This window comes from Oryza glaberrima, chromosome 6 (assembly GCF_000147395.1).
Source record: "Oryza glaberrima chromosome 6, OglaRS2, whole genome shotgun sequence".
In the NCBI taxonomy this organism is placed as follows: domain Eukaryota; kingdom Viridiplantae; phylum Streptophyta; class Magnoliopsida; order Poales; family Poaceae; genus Oryza; species Oryza glaberrima.
Genome location: NC_068331.1, coordinates 11,643,550 through 11,662,056, shown reverse-complemented (window position 1 = coordinate 11,662,056; position 18,507 = coordinate 11,643,550). Strand labels below are relative to the sequence as shown.

At 43.7% G+C, this 18,507-nt stretch overlaps 2 protein-coding genes and 1 pseudogene across 2 annotated transcripts; 2 read left to right on the top strand and 1 right to left on the bottom strand.

The window, feature by feature from the left end:
- Positions 1-1,501: 1,501 nt before the first annotated feature.
- On the top strand, positions 1,502-6,126 carry LOC127777799 (uncharacterized; annotated as a pseudogene).
- A 654-nt stretch (positions 6,127-6,780) lies between these two features.
- On the top strand, positions 6,781-12,630 carry LOC127777277 (uncharacterized). The gene is made up of 8 exons (XM_052303851.1): positions 6,781-7,156; positions 7,269-7,378; positions 8,590-8,646; positions 8,729-9,028; positions 10,496-10,743; positions 10,832-11,138; positions 11,224-11,497; positions 12,021-12,630. The coding sequence occupies exons 1-8, from the start codon at positions 6,827-6,829 to the stop codon at positions 12,273-12,275; spliced, it is 1,881 nt and encodes a 626-aa protein (XP_052159811.1). The 5' UTR covers positions 6,781-6,826; the 3' UTR covers positions 12,276-12,630.
- Positions 12,631-15,333: 2,703 nt separating this feature from the next.
- On the bottom strand, positions 15,334-16,698 carry LOC127777558 (chlorophyll a-b binding protein 1B-21, chloroplastic). Its single transcript, XM_052304165.1, has 4 exons — positions 16,406-16,698; positions 16,203-16,305; positions 15,830-16,118; positions 15,334-15,723 (listed from the first exon to the last, which is right to left on the bottom strand). Exons 1-4 carry the CDS (start codon positions 16,585-16,587, stop codon positions 15,572-15,574), a joined length of 726 nt encoding a protein of 241 aa, XP_052160125.1. The 5' UTR covers positions 16,588-16,698; the 3' UTR covers positions 15,334-15,571.
- Positions 16,699-18,507: the final 1,809 nt, after the last annotated feature.

The window sequence follows — 18,507 nt, the reverse complement described above, 5'->3', positions numbered from 1 at the left end:
AACAAAATTACAACACAAAATCGAAGATCAAGAACGAAATTACAACACATAATCGAAAATGTAGACGACCTAAACCCTAGGATTTCAGTTCTTTTGAAGGGGTCCGAGAAAAATGGCTGCTGGTCAAATATTTTAGTCAACAGGGTCAAAATCAGTCAAAATTCCTAATCCTCCCTAGGTGGTGCGCTGCTCGCTGGAGTCCTCAACAGCGGCTGGAACGACGGAAGAGCGAACTCATCGAAGAAATCGATGGCAGACACAACATCTTGTCTCGCTTCACCAACACGGCACGTAGCAGCGAGCGGGCAATCCCTGCATCGATGCGGCCCACGAAGGTTGAGCGAGTACTCAAGCAACATCGACAACCACAGTCTCAGGAGACGTCGACGACAACTGTTCTTCGTTGGCATCATGGGCGACGACAGCTCAAGTTGCAGGTGTATTGTGTTCTAGGCAGTTATCCTTGTTGTGAATCATGCATGCCTCTTCTGTTTTGTCGCCGAAGTAGCTAGAAACGACGAATCTCTTGCCGAATTTCCTCATTTTTGTTATTTTTTTCAATATTTTGTTCGAAATTTCCAAAATTTCGTTGACCCCTTCCCCTCAGCGAGGTTACCTCGCCCCGATGCCACCGAGAGAAGATGAATCGATTCTTGGTGAAGTCCGAGAGTGAGTTTTTGATTTTTGTTCTTGATTGGATTAGGGGATTGGTTGCATTTGTTCTTGATTTTAATTTTGTTTTTGCTCATGGTGTATGTCATGTAGGTTGATGACCAGGTTAATATTTTCACGCGGGAGTGAGGTCAATTGAAACAGCCATCCACTATTTGCCACTCTCTTAGGTCCTGTTTGGATGGTTAGTCCCTCCCATCCAAACAACCCCTTAGATATGACATATATAACTTACTGTTAAGTAAGGGTAAGTAAGGGTAAATAGTACATGTGCAGTCTCAAAAGGTATGCTAGGCACAATAAACAAATTAGTAGTACTAGTACGTTTTCTTTTATCTTTTTAATCCTGACAGAAACTAGTTGATCACTCAAAGTATAAGTATATATATATATTTACTTTCGGATAGCTGGTATTCCTTGGTTGTCTCGGAAAAAGAGAAATCCTCTATATTTGTGGATAAACTAATGGAGCAAAGTCCCCTATATTTCTAGATAGAGGGAGTACATCTTATAAATATATGAGAGCTCAACTATCATTGACACATGCATGGTAAATATTTGACAAATAGTTAAATACCCCTCCAAAGCTGATGAGTGACTTAATTCTAGCCTATAATTCAATAAATGGTTTTACTCATTCATCATTCATCATATCATATATCCAATGGTCCAAAATCAATTGATGAAGTCGATCGGACGGCTCCGATCGATAACAAATGACGCCCCTCCCTCCCTCCCCACCAGTATTGCGCAAGACGCGTCCCCACCCCGCTCGCGGCGCAGATCGCGCAACTCCCCTTTAAAAAAAAAAAAAACTGCAAAATCTCAATGAATCTTTCGCCGTCTCCGAGGCTTGCACAACTCTTCTTCCTCATCTTCCGCGGCGGCGGCGGCGGCGGCGCCGGCGACGGCCATGGCGGCGGTGGCGGTGGCGGAGCAGAGCGCGGAGCAGTTCAGGGGCCAGGCGAAGCTCCTGTTCCTCCCCGTCGCCGACGCCTAGCGCCGACGCTGTCCCCCGCCTTTCCTCCTTCCGTCCACCTGCCACCGACGCCGCCACCCCTGGCAGTGACTCCTCCTACCCGACGCCGACGTCGATTCCCCCGCCGCCAACGTCACCGCCATCGACACCTACTCCTGTGGCAGTGTGGAGGACTGTTGCTTCCGTTGATAATGCATCCCCGCCATCGCGCCTCAGATCGGGGACACCGACGCCCCTCATGCCGACCGCGCCGCTGCGCCTCCAGATCGACGCTGCCGACGCCCATCACACGCACCACCAGGTAATCGTCGTGCCGCGCCGCATCCCGCCCCTCCGCCGTCGTCGCATCCCACGACCCCGGCGGCTACTCCGCTGCAACCCCTGTGCGGCAGGCGACCCCGATGGCTCCTCTCGTCACCACCACCGCTGTCTTCTCCCATTGTATAGGTATCCAAACTGAGATTGCTTGATCCAGTGATTGCTAACTTGAGTGTTGATTGATGAATGGCATTTTGTTTGGATGTGTGTATTGCTGTAATTGTGTGCTGATGATTTCATAGGGTAGATTATGAATAATGTCGATTTATGTTGGTATAACACTAATTTTTGACTTCTGACCTTGGGTAGGAACAGTACCCCGTGGATGCCATTCATCATATTTACAACTGTCTTTGAATATGCCACGTCTTTTCTTGCATACAAAATCTTATAGAGAGTTTTGTAGTGCTCAATTTTTCACTTCTTTTATGTTTGTGAGAATAAATAGTTTAGAGGATTATGGGTCGGAATTATATTATTTTTTATTTGTTTCTCTGTTTGCCACTGTACCACCTATGCATGATTAAGTACTTATCTAATCTGTTAATGTACAGTCAAAATGATGTGTAGCGTTTATGTAATAATCGAGTCCATATACAGGAGATCAATATATATTTCTCGGTTTTGGCGATGTATAGATAGATCCTATATTTCTTGGCAGCAATCATCTGTTTGTCTTGCCTTCTTCCTCACACTCCACATGTAAATGTCTTGATTTTAGTGTGCTAGGTGCTCAATGAAATTCCCATGTGAACAAATTTCTGTTTTTGTCTATCAGGCTATGTGTTCATCAAAGAGAACAAAGGGAAGTTAGAAATTAGAAATAGTACAGTTCCTATATCTAGCAGGTGTGATCTTCATTTATTATTTCATTCTCTGATCTCTATTGTAAAGGGTTGCATCGCCACATTTGCATAAAGCAAAATGTGCACTGCAGTATGTAGTTAAGTGCTTTTGAGCAATTTATTATTATTTAGGCTTTACTTTGAATGCCAACAAACCTACAGCTGTATCATGGCTGATATCACCAACAAATTACTGCTGCCAAACTACAGGAGAACAATAGATGATAAGCTGTTCCAAAGAAAGGTTAGCTAGCAAGTCAATTACATGATTAACAATACTTATTACTGATTTGCAGATTAATTGATACATAGGTTGTTATTATTTCTTTGCTGTGTATGGAAACAGAGGAATGCCCATACGCTCCGGCCGTCTCTACTATATCTGGGATCCCCATCGCGCTCCTCCATTCGTCTCCACAGCTTCTCGCCCCTCCCAACCCAATCTCTAATCATCTGAATGCGCGAGGGTGGAAGCCAAGTTGGAGAAACGGGAAAGGGAGGACGATGACAGGGAAGTTGTCGTTCCATGTCGACGAGTGACAAGCTGACCGATGCATTTCGCCAGCTCGGCAAGGCTTTCAACCCCTAGGTACCGCACCGACCATCAATCGCTACTACATCTGGTCTGGGGGAATTTTTTCTCCAGTACTCGAGTATTTCTTTAGCTTTGATTCTAGCAAGCACATGCGGTTGACCGGTTCGAAAGAAGGATCCCATGTGGGTTTATGTGGCATAGGAAGGCAGTCAATATGCTGTTCTGAATATGTTTGAGATGGGATTCCATCATCTCTCCATTTTGATACACTTTTCAGCCTCTTAAATCAGGGTTAGACTCAATAAATACAATGTGTTAATTATCTACCGTGTAATTTGAAGGTAACAAGACTAATTCACTTCTTCATACACTGATACAATTCCTTTTTTACCAAACATGGTAAACTTGTTAGCTCCTGATGATATAGAAAAATATATAGTTAGTCTATTGTATTTTCTCATACTAGGAGGTATAATAGATCAACAAGTTTACCTTAATGATGAAATTTTCCATGTTTTTGCTTCATATTATTCAGTAGATGTTTAACAACTAAATTTCATTAGAAATTATGATGTCTGAATTTTGGACTAATATTAGGTTCCTGGAGGTATTATGAGAGGTTTCTTCCTAATGGTGTTGTCTTCGAGAAGACATTTTTCCTATGCTGGATTTGAGCAACAACCAAAGAAGTTCGTAAGTCCAAAGATTTGTTTGCTAAACATTGAACAAGAACTGAAATATGAAAAAGAAAATGCAGAAATCAGGTATGCTAGCAGAATCCAAGCACTATCAGTGTTACCTTTATGTGTAGTCATATTTACATGCACCCTCGGTTCTTCCCCTATTTCTAACTGTATTCTTATTTTATCTAGGTTGTCTGATCCTCTACAATGCCAATAAATCTTTGATGATGAATGGAATATGATTTATGACAAAGTTGGATAAATGTGTGAAAAAGTGGGGCAAAAACAGTCCTTTCTCGGTTGGCAATTGGTGGTCTTGCAACATAGGTATGCATCCAGTTGCAACTCATTCTTTTATCCAGTATTTTTTGCAGATGACGATATTTTCGTGCTGTTTGTATTAATCTTCAGACATCAATGAATAATGGCATTGATGAGGTAACCATGTTTGTTTTCATGTTTTTAGGTTATAGATTGAACTGAGTCGTAAGTATGGCGTTGATAGCTATTTTGGCAACAAATAAGCTCAACTATAGTGATCCTTTCTGTTGAAAAGGAACTTGTTTTTTTTGCGAATTTTTTGAGGTAAGGCAAGTGGGCAATGAATGGTTCAAATATTCAGTGGTTGTCCTGGTCAAACAGCAAGCATAGTCCTTTGTGACAGTGGTTTGTTGTTACAGAGATTTGCACTTGTCCTTTTGAATGCTGGAGCTGCAGTCTGCACCTTCTTAAGGTGATAGCTCTATGCCCTGGTTTCTTGAGATGTAAGAAAATTTGTTCTATAGCCGTCAGTTATTATTGCACTGAATTGCATTTATTGGAGACCCACCTGATTAAAGACTGTGATGAGCAACACACATCTTTTTTTCGGTCTTGTATGATTGGTCAGATGCTAATTGAAGCTTTGTTTTTTTTCATGAGACATAATTGAAGATTGGTTGTGCTGCTGCATGTCTACAAAACATAGAATATAAATTTATAAATGGGACGAGCAAAATGCCTATGCTTTGCTATGGGTAGAAGAAAATATTCTAATTTGTCATAGCAAAATTTTTTAATCAAATATGTTAGTATCACTTGATTATATTAGTTCATGCTTTTACTCCAAATAGTAGTACATTATCTTAGTATTTTACATTTTAATATTAATTGTATAAGTTTCTAAAAAACACCAAACTCGGTTGGTATAGCCGTATAGGTGACTCAAAGCAACTTAAATTGAGAATTCAATCTTTATCCATGTATAAAAGAAACAATGTGTCCTATAAAGTATAACACACTTGGTTTGTATTTCTATCCTGTCGTAAAAAGAGACATAAGTTCTAGCTACTACTCCCTCCGTTCCAAAATGTAGCTATTTCTAGCACAGTGTCTTGTCCCAAAATGAAGCTATTTCTTCACCTACCTCCTCCTCTCAACCAATCACAACCATTCTTCTTCACCTACTTTCTCTTTTCAACCAATCACACACTTCCTCCAATCATTCTCACCTACTTTCTTAATACCCGTGCCAACCTCAAAAATGGCTTCATTTTGGGACGGAGGAAGTATTTTTGTTTAATCATGAAATAGAACCTTTCTGAGGGCCAAGCAAGCCAAATGGGACTGCACCAGTGGTAAGATGAAAGTTTTTCCTTATTCACATCAACTATCTGATTTGCATTTATTTTTGTTCATAGAGATTAAATTTGTTCCAAGAGAGTGCAAAATCTGTCATGTAGCATTTATCGTTCGACAACATATAAGTTGGATCCGAATAAGATGATTTAGATCTTTTCTTTCACTACTCTGCTTTGGAGCAAATAAATATTTTTCGTCATCTTGTTTTGTTTGTGCTATGACGAAGTGTATTATCTTCTTGATTTTCTTACTTGCAGTGTCCTATTGTTGTTAAGGGCGACAACACTCTTGCATGGATGATGGTTCAATGGAAAAATTAGGAATTGCAGCACCGACAAAAGTTCACCTATTGCACTGGTGCAATTTTGTAATTAAGATATTGTCCCATGATGAAATGCATGTTTGTACTGTGTGACGATTTTAAATTAAATGTATTACCATGTTAATAGTAATGTAGTATTAAGGGTTGATTAATTATTTTTGTTTGAAAAGTTTAGCCTAGGTTTGGTAAATTGAAATTTACCATGTTACTATGACATGTATGAGAATTTACAGATTATTTTTTGGGCCAAATATATTACAATATATATCATTGTTTGGTTTTTCAGATTTTGACATTAGTTTGCTAAAATATGTATCTTTTAGCATTTGGTTGTTTACTTTGCATTACTAAAAGATTAACAATACGTAGCACGGGTATATTACTAGTTTACACTAGTTTTCGAAGTTAAGGGTGCATTTTATATTCATATCCAGTCCTAGGGTTGTAGGATGTGGTAGTGAACTTTTTCCTAAGGGGTGCGCAACATGTTGTCTCGACCTCCCAGTGAAGGGCCCGCCGGCCTGGCCTGCTACGACGAAGACGAGCCGCGTTCCGGGCGGCCAACTCGGTCCACCAAGACCACCTTCACGGCGACCGAACGCGAGACGAGCACGTAGCACCACCGCTCGCCGTGCCGCGACCACGTGTGGCGCCCGCTGCCTCCGCGACCCAACCCAAACAAGAAACAAAAACGAAACCAAACCAAACCCCCTCAAAAATCTCGTCGCGTGAGCCATAAGCCCACGCGACCACCGAGACCGACCGACCCATCCAACCAACCCGAGACCGAGAGGCGAGCAGCAAAAAAAAAAAAAAAAAAACAAGACGGCCGCAGCAGCTTCCTCTCTCGCCATGCCCCCACACCTCTCCTCCTCCCTCTTCTCCTCCTCCCCTCTCCCCACCGCCCTCCTCTCCTCCCTCACCCGCCGCGCCCGCGCCCTCCTCCCCCTTCCCCTCCCCCTCCCCGCCGCCTCCACCCGCCGCCGCCTCCCTCTCCGCCGCGGCCCGCTGCTGACGCGTGGCATCATGGCCTCCGCCGCCGCAGAGGCACCGGCCCCGTCTCCCTCGCCCACCGCCGCCGCGAACAGCCGGCCGCGGCGGGTGCTGGAGGAGCTCTCCTGGGACGACTCCTTCGTCCGCGAGCTCCCCGGCGACCCCCGATCCGACGCCATCCCCCGCGAGGTGCGTGCGTCGCTGGGGTTTACTCCCCGCTTCGTGGCTCGTCTCGTCTAGTGCCCTTCGCTTTGCTTGCTTCTGCTTCACCCGGTGATTTTGTGCTGCTTGGGTGACGCAGGTGCTTCACGCTTGTTACACCAAGGTGTCACCCTCGGCGCCCGTGGACAACCCTAAGCTGGTGGCGTGGTCCCAGTCCGTGGCTGACATCCTCGATCTGGATCACAAAGAGTGAGCCCCCAGAATTATTCTAGTAGCTGTTATGCATTTATGCTTGCCGTCCCTAGATTATTTTGGTTTTGGGGGGTATCCCTGATGTCTGTGGATAAATCAGATGAGGGTTGGACAGGCTGCCTTTGAATTAGCATAGCTCGCTTTTTTCAGATGCAGTAAGAGATACTGTTTTATTCGAAATAATTAGCTTTCCATGATTGGCAATGCGTTGGAGCATATACCTCGATCGAAAATAGTCCGTTATGGATAGAGATGTAAATGAGAAGTGGAAATTTGAGTGTGTATAACCTGCAAAAATATTACAAAACCTATCATATCACCCTTGGTAGCACATGAGCTCGAACTGGTCCATACAGCACCTCTAACTTATGCATTCACTGTTCGAAGATTTAGTGTCATTACCTTTTGCCCACCAGGGACTCTTATCGCTAACACTTTAATTTATGCCCACAACACTGACAAGTAAGGTGAAAATTTTATTCATTTATGTTTTTGCTGATGTGCTGCAGTGTGGGTGAAAGTGGTGTTGCCTAGAGTTAATGTTACCGAAACTTTCCAATAAAAAATACACCTTGTCTTTAAGTTTTTGAAGAAAGTTAGCACAGAGAAAAGGATTACTAATCAGATGTTCAAAATTCGAACACCAGAGCGAAGTATTACATGGTACACAGACATGGCATCATGGACACTCGTGTCAGAATCCTAATTGGAGTGGTGTGTCCGATGCGGCATAAAAAGTGGGCACACATAATACAACTCAGAATCGGACTGGAGTGGTGTTGGAATACGACTTGGACCTGGGTGCCTGATTCGGCAAGAAATTATTTGCCCATGCAATATTCTTTTTCTGTGTTGCCCAACTCAAACTTCTTGTTTTTTAATTTGCCACATGATAGGCCAAGTGTGCTGTCTGGCATGTTATCAGCTTCTTCTTTTGGCTACTGACCACTGAAACTGTTTATGACAAGTTGGTTTTGCTTTTTATCCAGATTTTTGTACTGGTTGATTTGTTACAAGAATACTGTATTTCTTAAGTTGCTTTTGATCTTGATATGATCTGTTAATGAATTAAGCTGAGTAATGCATTTTTACCTCCTACCAACTCTCATTTTCTCCATTTTTGTGTAGAAGCATGTTCATTATTCTCTTCCCTGTTACTGTCATCCATTCCTTTTAATCATTTTGTATCCTTGTTGGTCTACTTTCAGGTTTGAAAGACCTGATTTTCCTCAGCTGTTCTCAGGAGCAAATCCTTTGGTTGGGAGGTGCGTAATACTAATGCTTAACATTCTCTTCATATGATTGCACAAGAAAAGCAACACCCTTCTGATGAACAACTACCTGCAGTTCACCTTATGCCCAGTGCTATGGTGGACACCAGTTTGGTTCATGGGCTGGTCAGTTGGGCGACGGACGAGCAATAACTCTTGGAGAGGTTATCAACTCTCGAGGTGAGAAATGGGAGTTGCAGCTCAAGGGCTGTGGAAAGACTCCATACAGCCGATTTGCAGATGGCCTTGCTGTCCTCCGCAGCAGCATTCGTGAATTCCTATGCAGTGAAGCTATGCATGGCCTAGGCATCCCTACAACTCGTGCTCTTTGTCTAGTTGAAACTGGCAAATCTGTTGTTCGAGATATGTTCTATGAGTATGTCATGACATCTCTGTTTTCTGAACTACATCATGCTCGATCTATTTTTCTTTCTAAATTTACTTTAGAAACAGATCGTTCCATATCCGAAGTTGTATATCTCATTGTTATGAGATATTTCTTCCTTCTATCTAACATGGTCACAAAGATTAAAAAGAGAACAATAGATGGTATGAGTCTCTCTATAGAAAGAATGATAGATGATCAATAATATTATTATTTAAAGCTAAATATGAAGCTGCCAATAGGCAAAAATAATAATGGTAGCGTGTTTCTGAAAACGTGGTACTATTTTAAACTTTTAACTGTATGTTTATGGAGAACATATCCTATCCGCACAAGCTTCCCGTGCACATTAACAGCCAAATATCACGGAAAATTCTAGAAAAAATATGACATGTACTCTTAATAGTATTACACATATCTACAAAGTCTTATATTCAAATTCGCTATATTTTAGCTGTAACAAAAAAAAGTGAAAAATTTGACAGTTTTAAGATTAAAAATCTGTCATAATTTCGTCTTTTCGTTACGATTAAAATATAATGATTTGAACATGAAATGTCACAGATAGGTGTAATACTATTGAAAGTATGTGTTCAATTTTTTCTAGAAATTTTTTGTGACATTTGCTAGTTGGTGTGCACGGGAAGCTTGTATGCATAGGATATGTTCCCATGTGTATGTTGCTTGAGCCACATATACTATACCAGCATAAGCTGCAGTGGGCCTGCTACTGAATAAGTCTGTTAGCTTCTTTGGTGATGGTTGTGCTGGGGATGTAGAAATTACCCTGAATGGCACTAATCATGTGGTGATGGCTCATTTTCGTTTTTAGCACATGTGAGTTTGAGTTTTTTTTTCCATTTCTTTAGTGCATGACTGTATGTGGAAATCATATTTGGCATATTCCAGTATCATTAGTCTACATAAGTAAATTGTCTGGTTTTCATGATATATATAATAGCACTTGTGAGCACTAAATGTTGAAATGATTACCCCTTGCCACTATGTCAACTATGATTCTTGGCTGCAATATTACGCAACCGAGTTACTGCAGCTGCTAACTGCTTTTGTCCACAAGTGTGTGTAGTTACATAACAAAGCAGCAGCGACCACTGTAATGGAGCATGTAGCAGCTGCTCTAAGATTCTTCAGGTTTCCTTGGGCCATATAACACGTCCTTCTTTTAAGAAAGTGCATAATTTTGCCCCCCCCCCCCCCCAATTTTTTTTATTTTTATTAACTTTGTATTGAATACTATCATACAAACTCCATTGTCCCTTTCATTTACCTACTGTTGATTAACATTACCTTAGCGGCTTTTTCATAAAGAACACTGGTTGCCAGGACCTTTCCCCTTTTTTTTTCCAGAACCTTCCTTTTGAAGGTTTTAGTAATTATGTTGTATCTATTAGCATTTGTTTATGATGATAAATCTAATGGTTTGTCTTTATATATCAGTGGCAATTCAAAGGAGGAACCAGGTGCCATTGTATGCCGTGTAGCACCATCCTTTTTGCGTTTTGGTTCATATCAGATACATGCTACAAGGGACAAAGAGGACCTTGAAATTGTTCGTCATTTGGCAGACTACACAATACGTCATCACTACCCACATCTTGAAAATATTAAAAAGAGTGAAGGTTTATCTTTTGAAGCAGCTATAGGGGACTCTCCAGCGATAGATCTTACTTCGAACAAATATGCAGGTAAATATCATTATGTGCTATTTTCTTTCAGTCTACTCATTGATATTTAAAAGGCTAAGTATTCTCCCCTTTTAATCCTTGGTTACAGCCTGGGCAGTTGAGGTTGCAGAGCGCACTGCTTTCTTGATAGCAAGGTGGCAAGGTGTTGGTTTTACCCATGGTGTGCTCAACACGGATAATATGAGTGTATTAGGACTAACTATTGACTATGGACCCTTTGGCTTTTTGGATGCTTTTGATCCTAGCTATACTCCAAATACAACAGACCTCCCTGGGAAGAGATACTGTTTTGCAAATCAACCTGATGTTGGCTTGTGGAATATTGCTCAGTTTACCTCACCATTGACAGCTGCCGAACTTATCAGCAAAGATGAGGCAAATTATGTGATGGAGAGGTGCATTGTTTTGTCCAATATTTACTGATTATTACCCATGGTTATGTCCAGATGTATCATACATTTTGATTTCTGTGTACTGCAGGTACGGGACAAAGTTTATGGATGAGTATCAATCCATAATGACCAGGAAACTTGGTCTACCCAAGTATAATAAGCAGCTAATAGGCAAGCTGCTTAACAACCTGGCTGTTGATAAGGTCGATTATACAAACTTTTTCCGTCTTCTTTCAAATGTCAAAGCAGACCATAACATTCCAGAGAAGGAGCTACTTGTTCCACTTAAAGCTGCACTCCTAGATATTGGACCAGAAAGAAAGGAAGCATGGATTAGTTGGGTACAAACTTACATTGAAGAGGTAGGCTTTACTTTTGGTAATCGTTTATTCAGTTTGTTTCTCTAATTATATTTTATAAGTGCACTTTCAAACCCAACATAATGGTATAGCACATCAATATATTATCAATGATTTTTGTCTTGCTTGTTGGTGTTTGGGTATGTGTTTGTCAACCCCTGTCATTTTGTGAAGTTGGAATAGTCATGTGTACAAAAGAATGTCACAAGGCAGAAATGAGTGGTTGTTTGCTCCCGTTATATGCTTCCAAATATTTACAATCATTTACATATTGGATTATATTGTTTTGAAAATTGCATCAACTGTTGGTTTTGGATAATATCTCATTCATTGTTAATGTATCATCAGCATGCTAATCAATTCCCTGAATTATTGACTTATTCTGCCAATAGCCAATATGTTGGTAGATCCTCTTTGCTTCATTAGTTCAAACATTTATAGCGAACTACAGCTTTGAGAAACGACAAGTTATAAAGAGGCTATTTGGATATCCTTGATCTAATGATATATTTTTTTCTTTGTGAAGTTGGTTTCAAGTGGCGTTCCTGACGAAGAAAGGAAAGCTGCCATGAACTCTGTTAATCCAAAGTATGTTCTTCGGAACTATCTCTGCCAGACTGCAATTGACGCAGCTGAGCAAGGTGATTATGATGAAGTTCGTCGGTTATTGAAAGTTATGGAACATCCATATGATGAGCAGCCAGGAATGGAGAAATATGCCCGGTTGCCACCAGCCTGGGCATACAGGCCAGGAGTGTGCATGCTGTCCTGCTCATCATGAAACCAACATTCCATCACGTCAAATATGCAAACTTGTTTTTTTTATATTATTTTTTTCTGTATAGGAGGTTTAATTTTGAGCTACTGCTATAGTGTCTAAAGCATCACATGCTATTTTACTGCCGATGCATATCAGAAACTGGTGTTGTTAATCTTCGAGTTATCATATTGTTGACGGTAGCTAAGCGTTCATAGCAGTTGGGAAATAGAGCCACCAAACTCATCCGATTTTCTTAGATATAGTGCTTTGTTGTTGTGAACAGATTATATTTTCGCAGATGAACATGATGTGCATTTAGTTTTAGCTGTCCATCTAATTATGTCCAGCAACATGAGAGGTGTTTATTTACTTCAAATTATTGTGTTGTTGGTACACATGCAATTAAGCGCATTGTCGCCGTACGGACGATCTAATACCACACAATGTGAAAGCAATTAGTTATAACATAAAGATTATTTATTCCACTGTTCTTTGTGTTCATGGAACAAAAGTAACATTTTGTTCAGACTGATTTTGTTTATGTAGAGATACAATCGAATTGCTCCGGATTTTGTTTAGGATGTTCTTAAAATCTGCTTTCTTGGTATTGAGTTTCTTTGGTTCCACTACGTGATCGTTTTCCTAGTTTCTTTAATTCTACACAGCCGTTCGGTGGCGGAGGACGACTAAACAGGAAAGGTTCAGTCACTACTTTTCTAGTATTATAGACACTTTTCAAATGCCTTTACAATACTTTCACAATACTATAAAGGTATTTTAAAAAATACCTAATAAGTGTCTTACGGTAAGAGGTATTTTATAAAATATCTATAAGATGGTAGAAGTATTTTCTGAAGATATTAAATTGTACCACAATCCTATGAAACCAATGTAAAAAAATAAAATATTTTTCCTTGTTTTTGCCAATCCTTAAACTCATGATTAATTGTACAAATTATTCTCATCTACAAGGCACTAACCAACTCAACCCTAAGTATCACTTGTGTGTATTTGCCTTGAGTTACTTATATTTAGTCATTTAGTTTTTTTTTATTCTAAGAAGTGTCTTTATCTTGTTTAAAGTGTCTCAAGAAAATGCCTTTACAAACCAGGCACAATTTAAAGCGCTGTAAGAATGCCTCTACAAGATAAAATCTAATAAAATGTGCTAAAAATATGCTAAGGTTACGGTGCACTGAGTTATTATTCAACCTTCACCGGTTAGCTCGTAGATTCTCTTTTACCTCAGTATATTTCATTGCCTACCAAAAATGGGGAACTTCCTTGTCAGATTTGCAGCCTTCACCGGTTAGCTCGGAGATTCCCCTCCACCTTAGCATATTTCGTTGCCTCACCAGGAACGGGGAACTTCCTCATCAGATTTGCAGCTCTGGGCCCACAATGTTGTGTCTTGCGCCCCTCCGGGAAGGGAGAGAGAGGACCAGAGAGATGTTGGCGTCGCGGTGACAACAACAGGCTGGTGCTTGTGATGAGGATGTAGTGACGTAGGGGGTAGGGGAGAAATTAACGCTGCCCCCCCTGTCATTGTGGGAGGAGGAGAGGCCGCCAGCAGTGAGGAAGATAGGAGGAGCTCAAGGTCGAGGCCACGCCACTGAGGTCGATCCAGAGCCAGCGAGCTTGATCCGTAGCTCGACAACTTCTGGCCTGACGAGGTGGAGCCCTGCTTGACCCTAAATGGGTGTGCGCCGCCGCTTCGCTCATCGCCACTCGCAACCACGACCTCACCTGCTCCGCTTGTTGAGCCACTTCGATCTGCCGCCTCGAACGCCACCTCGCCTCTACCGCTCTGCGCCGCGGCGGCTGCAGGAAGAGGAGGGGAGGTGTGGCGACCAGAGGAGGGGGAGGCGCAGTGGAGAAGAGAATGGGATGGCCGACGGAGGAGAGGAGAAGGGGACTGAGAGGGAAGTGACGGAGAGGCAGAGGAGTTTGAGGTCGAGGCCGTCATCGATTCGGAGCCGGCGCTGGCGCCGCTCGGGCTGCCCGGTACTGTCGCCGCATGGACCACCGCGCCGGCCGCCGCCGCTCAACCCCGACACCTTGCTTTCTCTGGCCTTGGCTTCCTTTGCTGGTGGGAAAAGAAAGAGAGGAGAGGCAGAGATGAAAAGTAAAAGAGATTGGTATTGGTAGTATCCATTATAAGTAACTTGCAGTGTGAAGTATGTAGCTTAACATGTTCTTAGTCTAAGTGGCATGTGAAGAACGGCAAATATCAGGGACGCACCGCCTAAAAAGTAAAGGTACGGATTCCTTAAAATTGCTTTTCCCACAATTTGTTCATTGTGGCGAGACGCTCCACGGTTTAGCCACACCTTACATATTAGTTGTGTCCGCCACTGAACACAAAGTGGATTTTAAACTCTCAAAGGGAAGGTTTCCTCGTTGTTTACATGACACTCAAATAGTTATGGAAAAAATTAGAACCATTTGAGAAGATGTATTAATATGTGATATATTATTCCACAAACATGCAAGTTAAAATTCAACTTCTACATTTCGCAAAGAAAAAACAAATTTGACTATGATTATACGTTAACTAGTTATAGTTTAATTTATTTTTTCGTTGCAAGATATAGAAGTTGAATTTAAAATTGCATGTTTGTGGAGTGATATATAACATATTAATACATCTTCTTAAATGTTTTTAAATTCTTTTATAATCATTAGAGTGACATACAAACAACTAGAGGACATCCCCCTCGAGAGTTTAGAATAGTTTTCCCACTAAACGAACAGCAGTGTAGCGCAAGAAAAATATCTACAGTGGTGGAGGGGGGTGTTTGGTTGAACACCTCACATTACCGTACTTTTTGTGAACACTACTGAGACAAGAGTTATTAAAATTATGAGTCTACGACGTGTGGATTCAAAGCTAAAAAACTGTGGCACGTAAAGCTATGGCAATGAACCAAAATTGGCAGGCTAAGAGAGTTTGGTAATTGGTACTGACCCAAACAGCCCTTAAGTAATCGAGTTTTCGGCTTGAGAGTACATGAACGTGCGTGCTGGTACTCTTGTCATCAATCAATATCACCAAATCGACGTACCATACCAGATCGAGTTTAACTAAGACCAGTTTGATTTCGTGTTTGATACAAAAATTAAGATGGACGGATTCACAAGAGAGCACCCTCTACTTAAGCTTTACATTACAAGGCCAACCAGCAGCTGCCTGCCGGCCGACCACTGCGTGCGCACGCGCGCGCAATAATCAACCAATCACACACAGTACGCACGCACATAAAAACCCCCCATAGCCTTCACGTACGCCCGGACGCACGCACCGGTTCGTGCCAAGCTCAAGGGTAGATGGTTCTCGGGATGATGATGTCGCCGATGTTGTTGTGCCACGGGTCCGAGAGGTGGCTGGCCAGGTTCTCCAGTGGGCCGGTGCCCGGGTACGCCGACTGTTGGACGCAGAAACCCACAAAAGCCAGCATGGCCAATCGCCCTGCAAACCGATCGATAATATATACGCATATGTTATCGTCTCCGTTTCTAAATACTTGACAATCGTTATTAAAAAAAAAAAAAGAGAAGTTGGGTGCATTGCATACCGTTCTTGATCTCCTTGAGCTTGTACTCCTCGAACTTGACGGGGTCCTTGGAGAAGCCGAGGGGGTCGAAGGCGCCGCCGGGGTACTTCTTCTTCTCGGGGTCCTTCTCCATGGTGCGCTGGTGCTCGGCGAAGGCGATGGCGACGAACTCGATGACCAGGATCGTCGGCAGCGTGCCCCATGGCACCGGGTTGCCGAGGTACGTGGCCTGGCCGCCGGGCTCCGCCGCCCACTCCTGCGCCTGCACCCAGTTGCCCAGCCCCAGCGCCTCCGGCACCAACACCCCAGGCTGCACAAGCGTGATTCAGTTCAGTTCAGTTCGTCCATGGCGGCGCAGGCCATGCCATGCGGAGATCAGAATCAAGAACCATACCACAGCGAGCATGGCCCACCGGCAGTGGTACACCTCCGACTCCTTGAACCGCTCGAAGTTCTCCGGCACGGTGGCGAGGCCCAGCGGGTCGAACCCGAAGTCACTGCACGCACGCATGGCAAATCCTAGCTTTGTCAGTCTCTCGCTCGCCACGGACGCACGCCGGCGAAGACGTGTCGTCGTCGTCGAACGCTTGTGCTTACCCGGGAGAGGAGCCGTCGAGGTGGGCGGGGCGTGGCTGGCCCGGCATCCACTCGGCGGACATGGTGACGCGCCCGGAGGTGGTGGCGTAGGCGCAGACCGGCAGGCGGCTCCTGTTCGACGACGGCGCCAGCAGGCTCGGCACGCCCACCGCGCTGCAGCTCCTCAGCCCGCTCGTCGCCATTGCCGCCGCCGCCGCTAGCTTCTCCTCCTCCTCCTCCTCCTCGAACACACCAGCAAGAAGACGAAGTAGGAAGAAGAGGTGGCCGGTGAGTGGACGCCGGAATCCGTGGCGGGATATTAAGGGGGGAGCACGACGCGAGCGGCCGGAGACGAGGCCGGGGATGGGGGATATCCGAATCCCGCCGCCGATTGGCTGCGATATCCGCGCGCGCCCACCCCCATTGGGCCACGTCGGATCGTGGCATCTTTTGCCCGTCCTACGTGGCACTCCCCTGCATTTGCCTTCTGCTCTGATTGTCTCGGGCTCTCAGCTGGGCCAAGCCATGCAATGCAGTCCACATATCCATGGGACCATGTCTTCTTACTCCTTCACTAGGGAAAATCTGACATGTAACTTGTATAAATCCACACCAAGTGTCCAATTCCAGATGATGGTTTTGATCCAAAGGAAGATTTTTTTTTTTGTTTTTCCCTTATCCTCTTGAATTGTGCATGAAAGGAAGATTTTTTTTATCCAACTAGTATTTACAGAATTGTGAAAAAGAGCATTGTTTTTTCACAAGGTTGAGTTGGGCACAATTCATGCTATTAAAATGAGATTTTTAACTTGTTTTATTTTTTGCTACTGTACATGTAACCACAGTGGGTACTTCCTTTGATGCAAAGGATGATTTTTTTTTTATCCAACTATTAGGCAACTAGTACGATGTTCGCCACAATTAAAAGGTTTTACTGACTTACTCCGTATCTAAAAGAGCACTGTCTTTTACTGAAAGGTTTGAGTTTGACACAATAGATGCCATTCAGATGAGATTTTTAACAAAAAAAAATTAAAGGACGATTTGGCTTATCTTATTGTTTGCTACTTACTCCGTCTCATAATACTTGTCATTTTAGGTTGATTAGTATAAATTAAGGTTTAAAAAAAAAGACTATATAGGTGCGTTACCAAATTTTGCTGTACCTCACATGCCGCATAGATCAACAACAATATTGGCTACATGCTTTACAGTGCAAATCACTTATAGTGGGTCCCACTAATATCACCTTCACTTTTCATATATCTCTCTCCTCTCTTCCTTTCCCTGTCGGCAGAGAAAGCCAAGGCGCCGGAGGATAAAGCGAGGCGAGGTCAGCGACGACCGTCGGGTGAAGCGGCGAGGTCGGCGGTGCTCCTCCTCTCTACATTTTCCCTGGCAGAGGAAGCGAGGTGGCTCGTTCGGTGACGGCGCCGAGCAGAGCAGCGGCAGTGCGGCCCATGCGGCACCGGTGCTGGGCAGGGCTCCACCTCTCCTCCCCCTCTGACCGGTGGGGGACAGCGCGATGGGAGCTCAGCGGCACGCGAACGGGAGGCGGCGGGGTGGATATGGTGGCGAGGGCACCACCATCGGGGTAGGGGTCTTCCCGCTTCACCGCATCCGCACCCAATCGCCGGCACACCAAACTGTCGCGGCACATGGACCACGCCGACTCGTCTACCTCGTCCACGGTTGTGGCTGGCATCGGCCTCGAGCTTTGGATCCGGTGATGTAGGGGCCGCGAGCTCAGCGAAAACTCCTCGGCGACGAGCCCGGCGATGGCGCAGTGTGGAGCTAGGGGGCGACGACCTGCTTGGCTCCCTTCCTCCCTTCCTGGTTGACGGAGGATGACGGTCTCCCTCCCTGGCCGCCGAGACGAGCCGAGCTCTCTTTCCTCCCTCTCCCTTCCCTGGCGACGAGTGTGGGTCGACCTGATGATGCTGACATTTTTTTATGAACAGTGTGTCTCAGTTTGGTCATGCGTTCTTGGTTTGGTCACAGGAAACACAGTTGGCTAGGAATATCCTACGTGTAAGCTTGAGGCAGAATGACATGTAAGCATATTGTTAAAGCCCTAATGCTTCATGTTTGAATGTGAGAGGGTGGGTGGTTAGGATAAAATG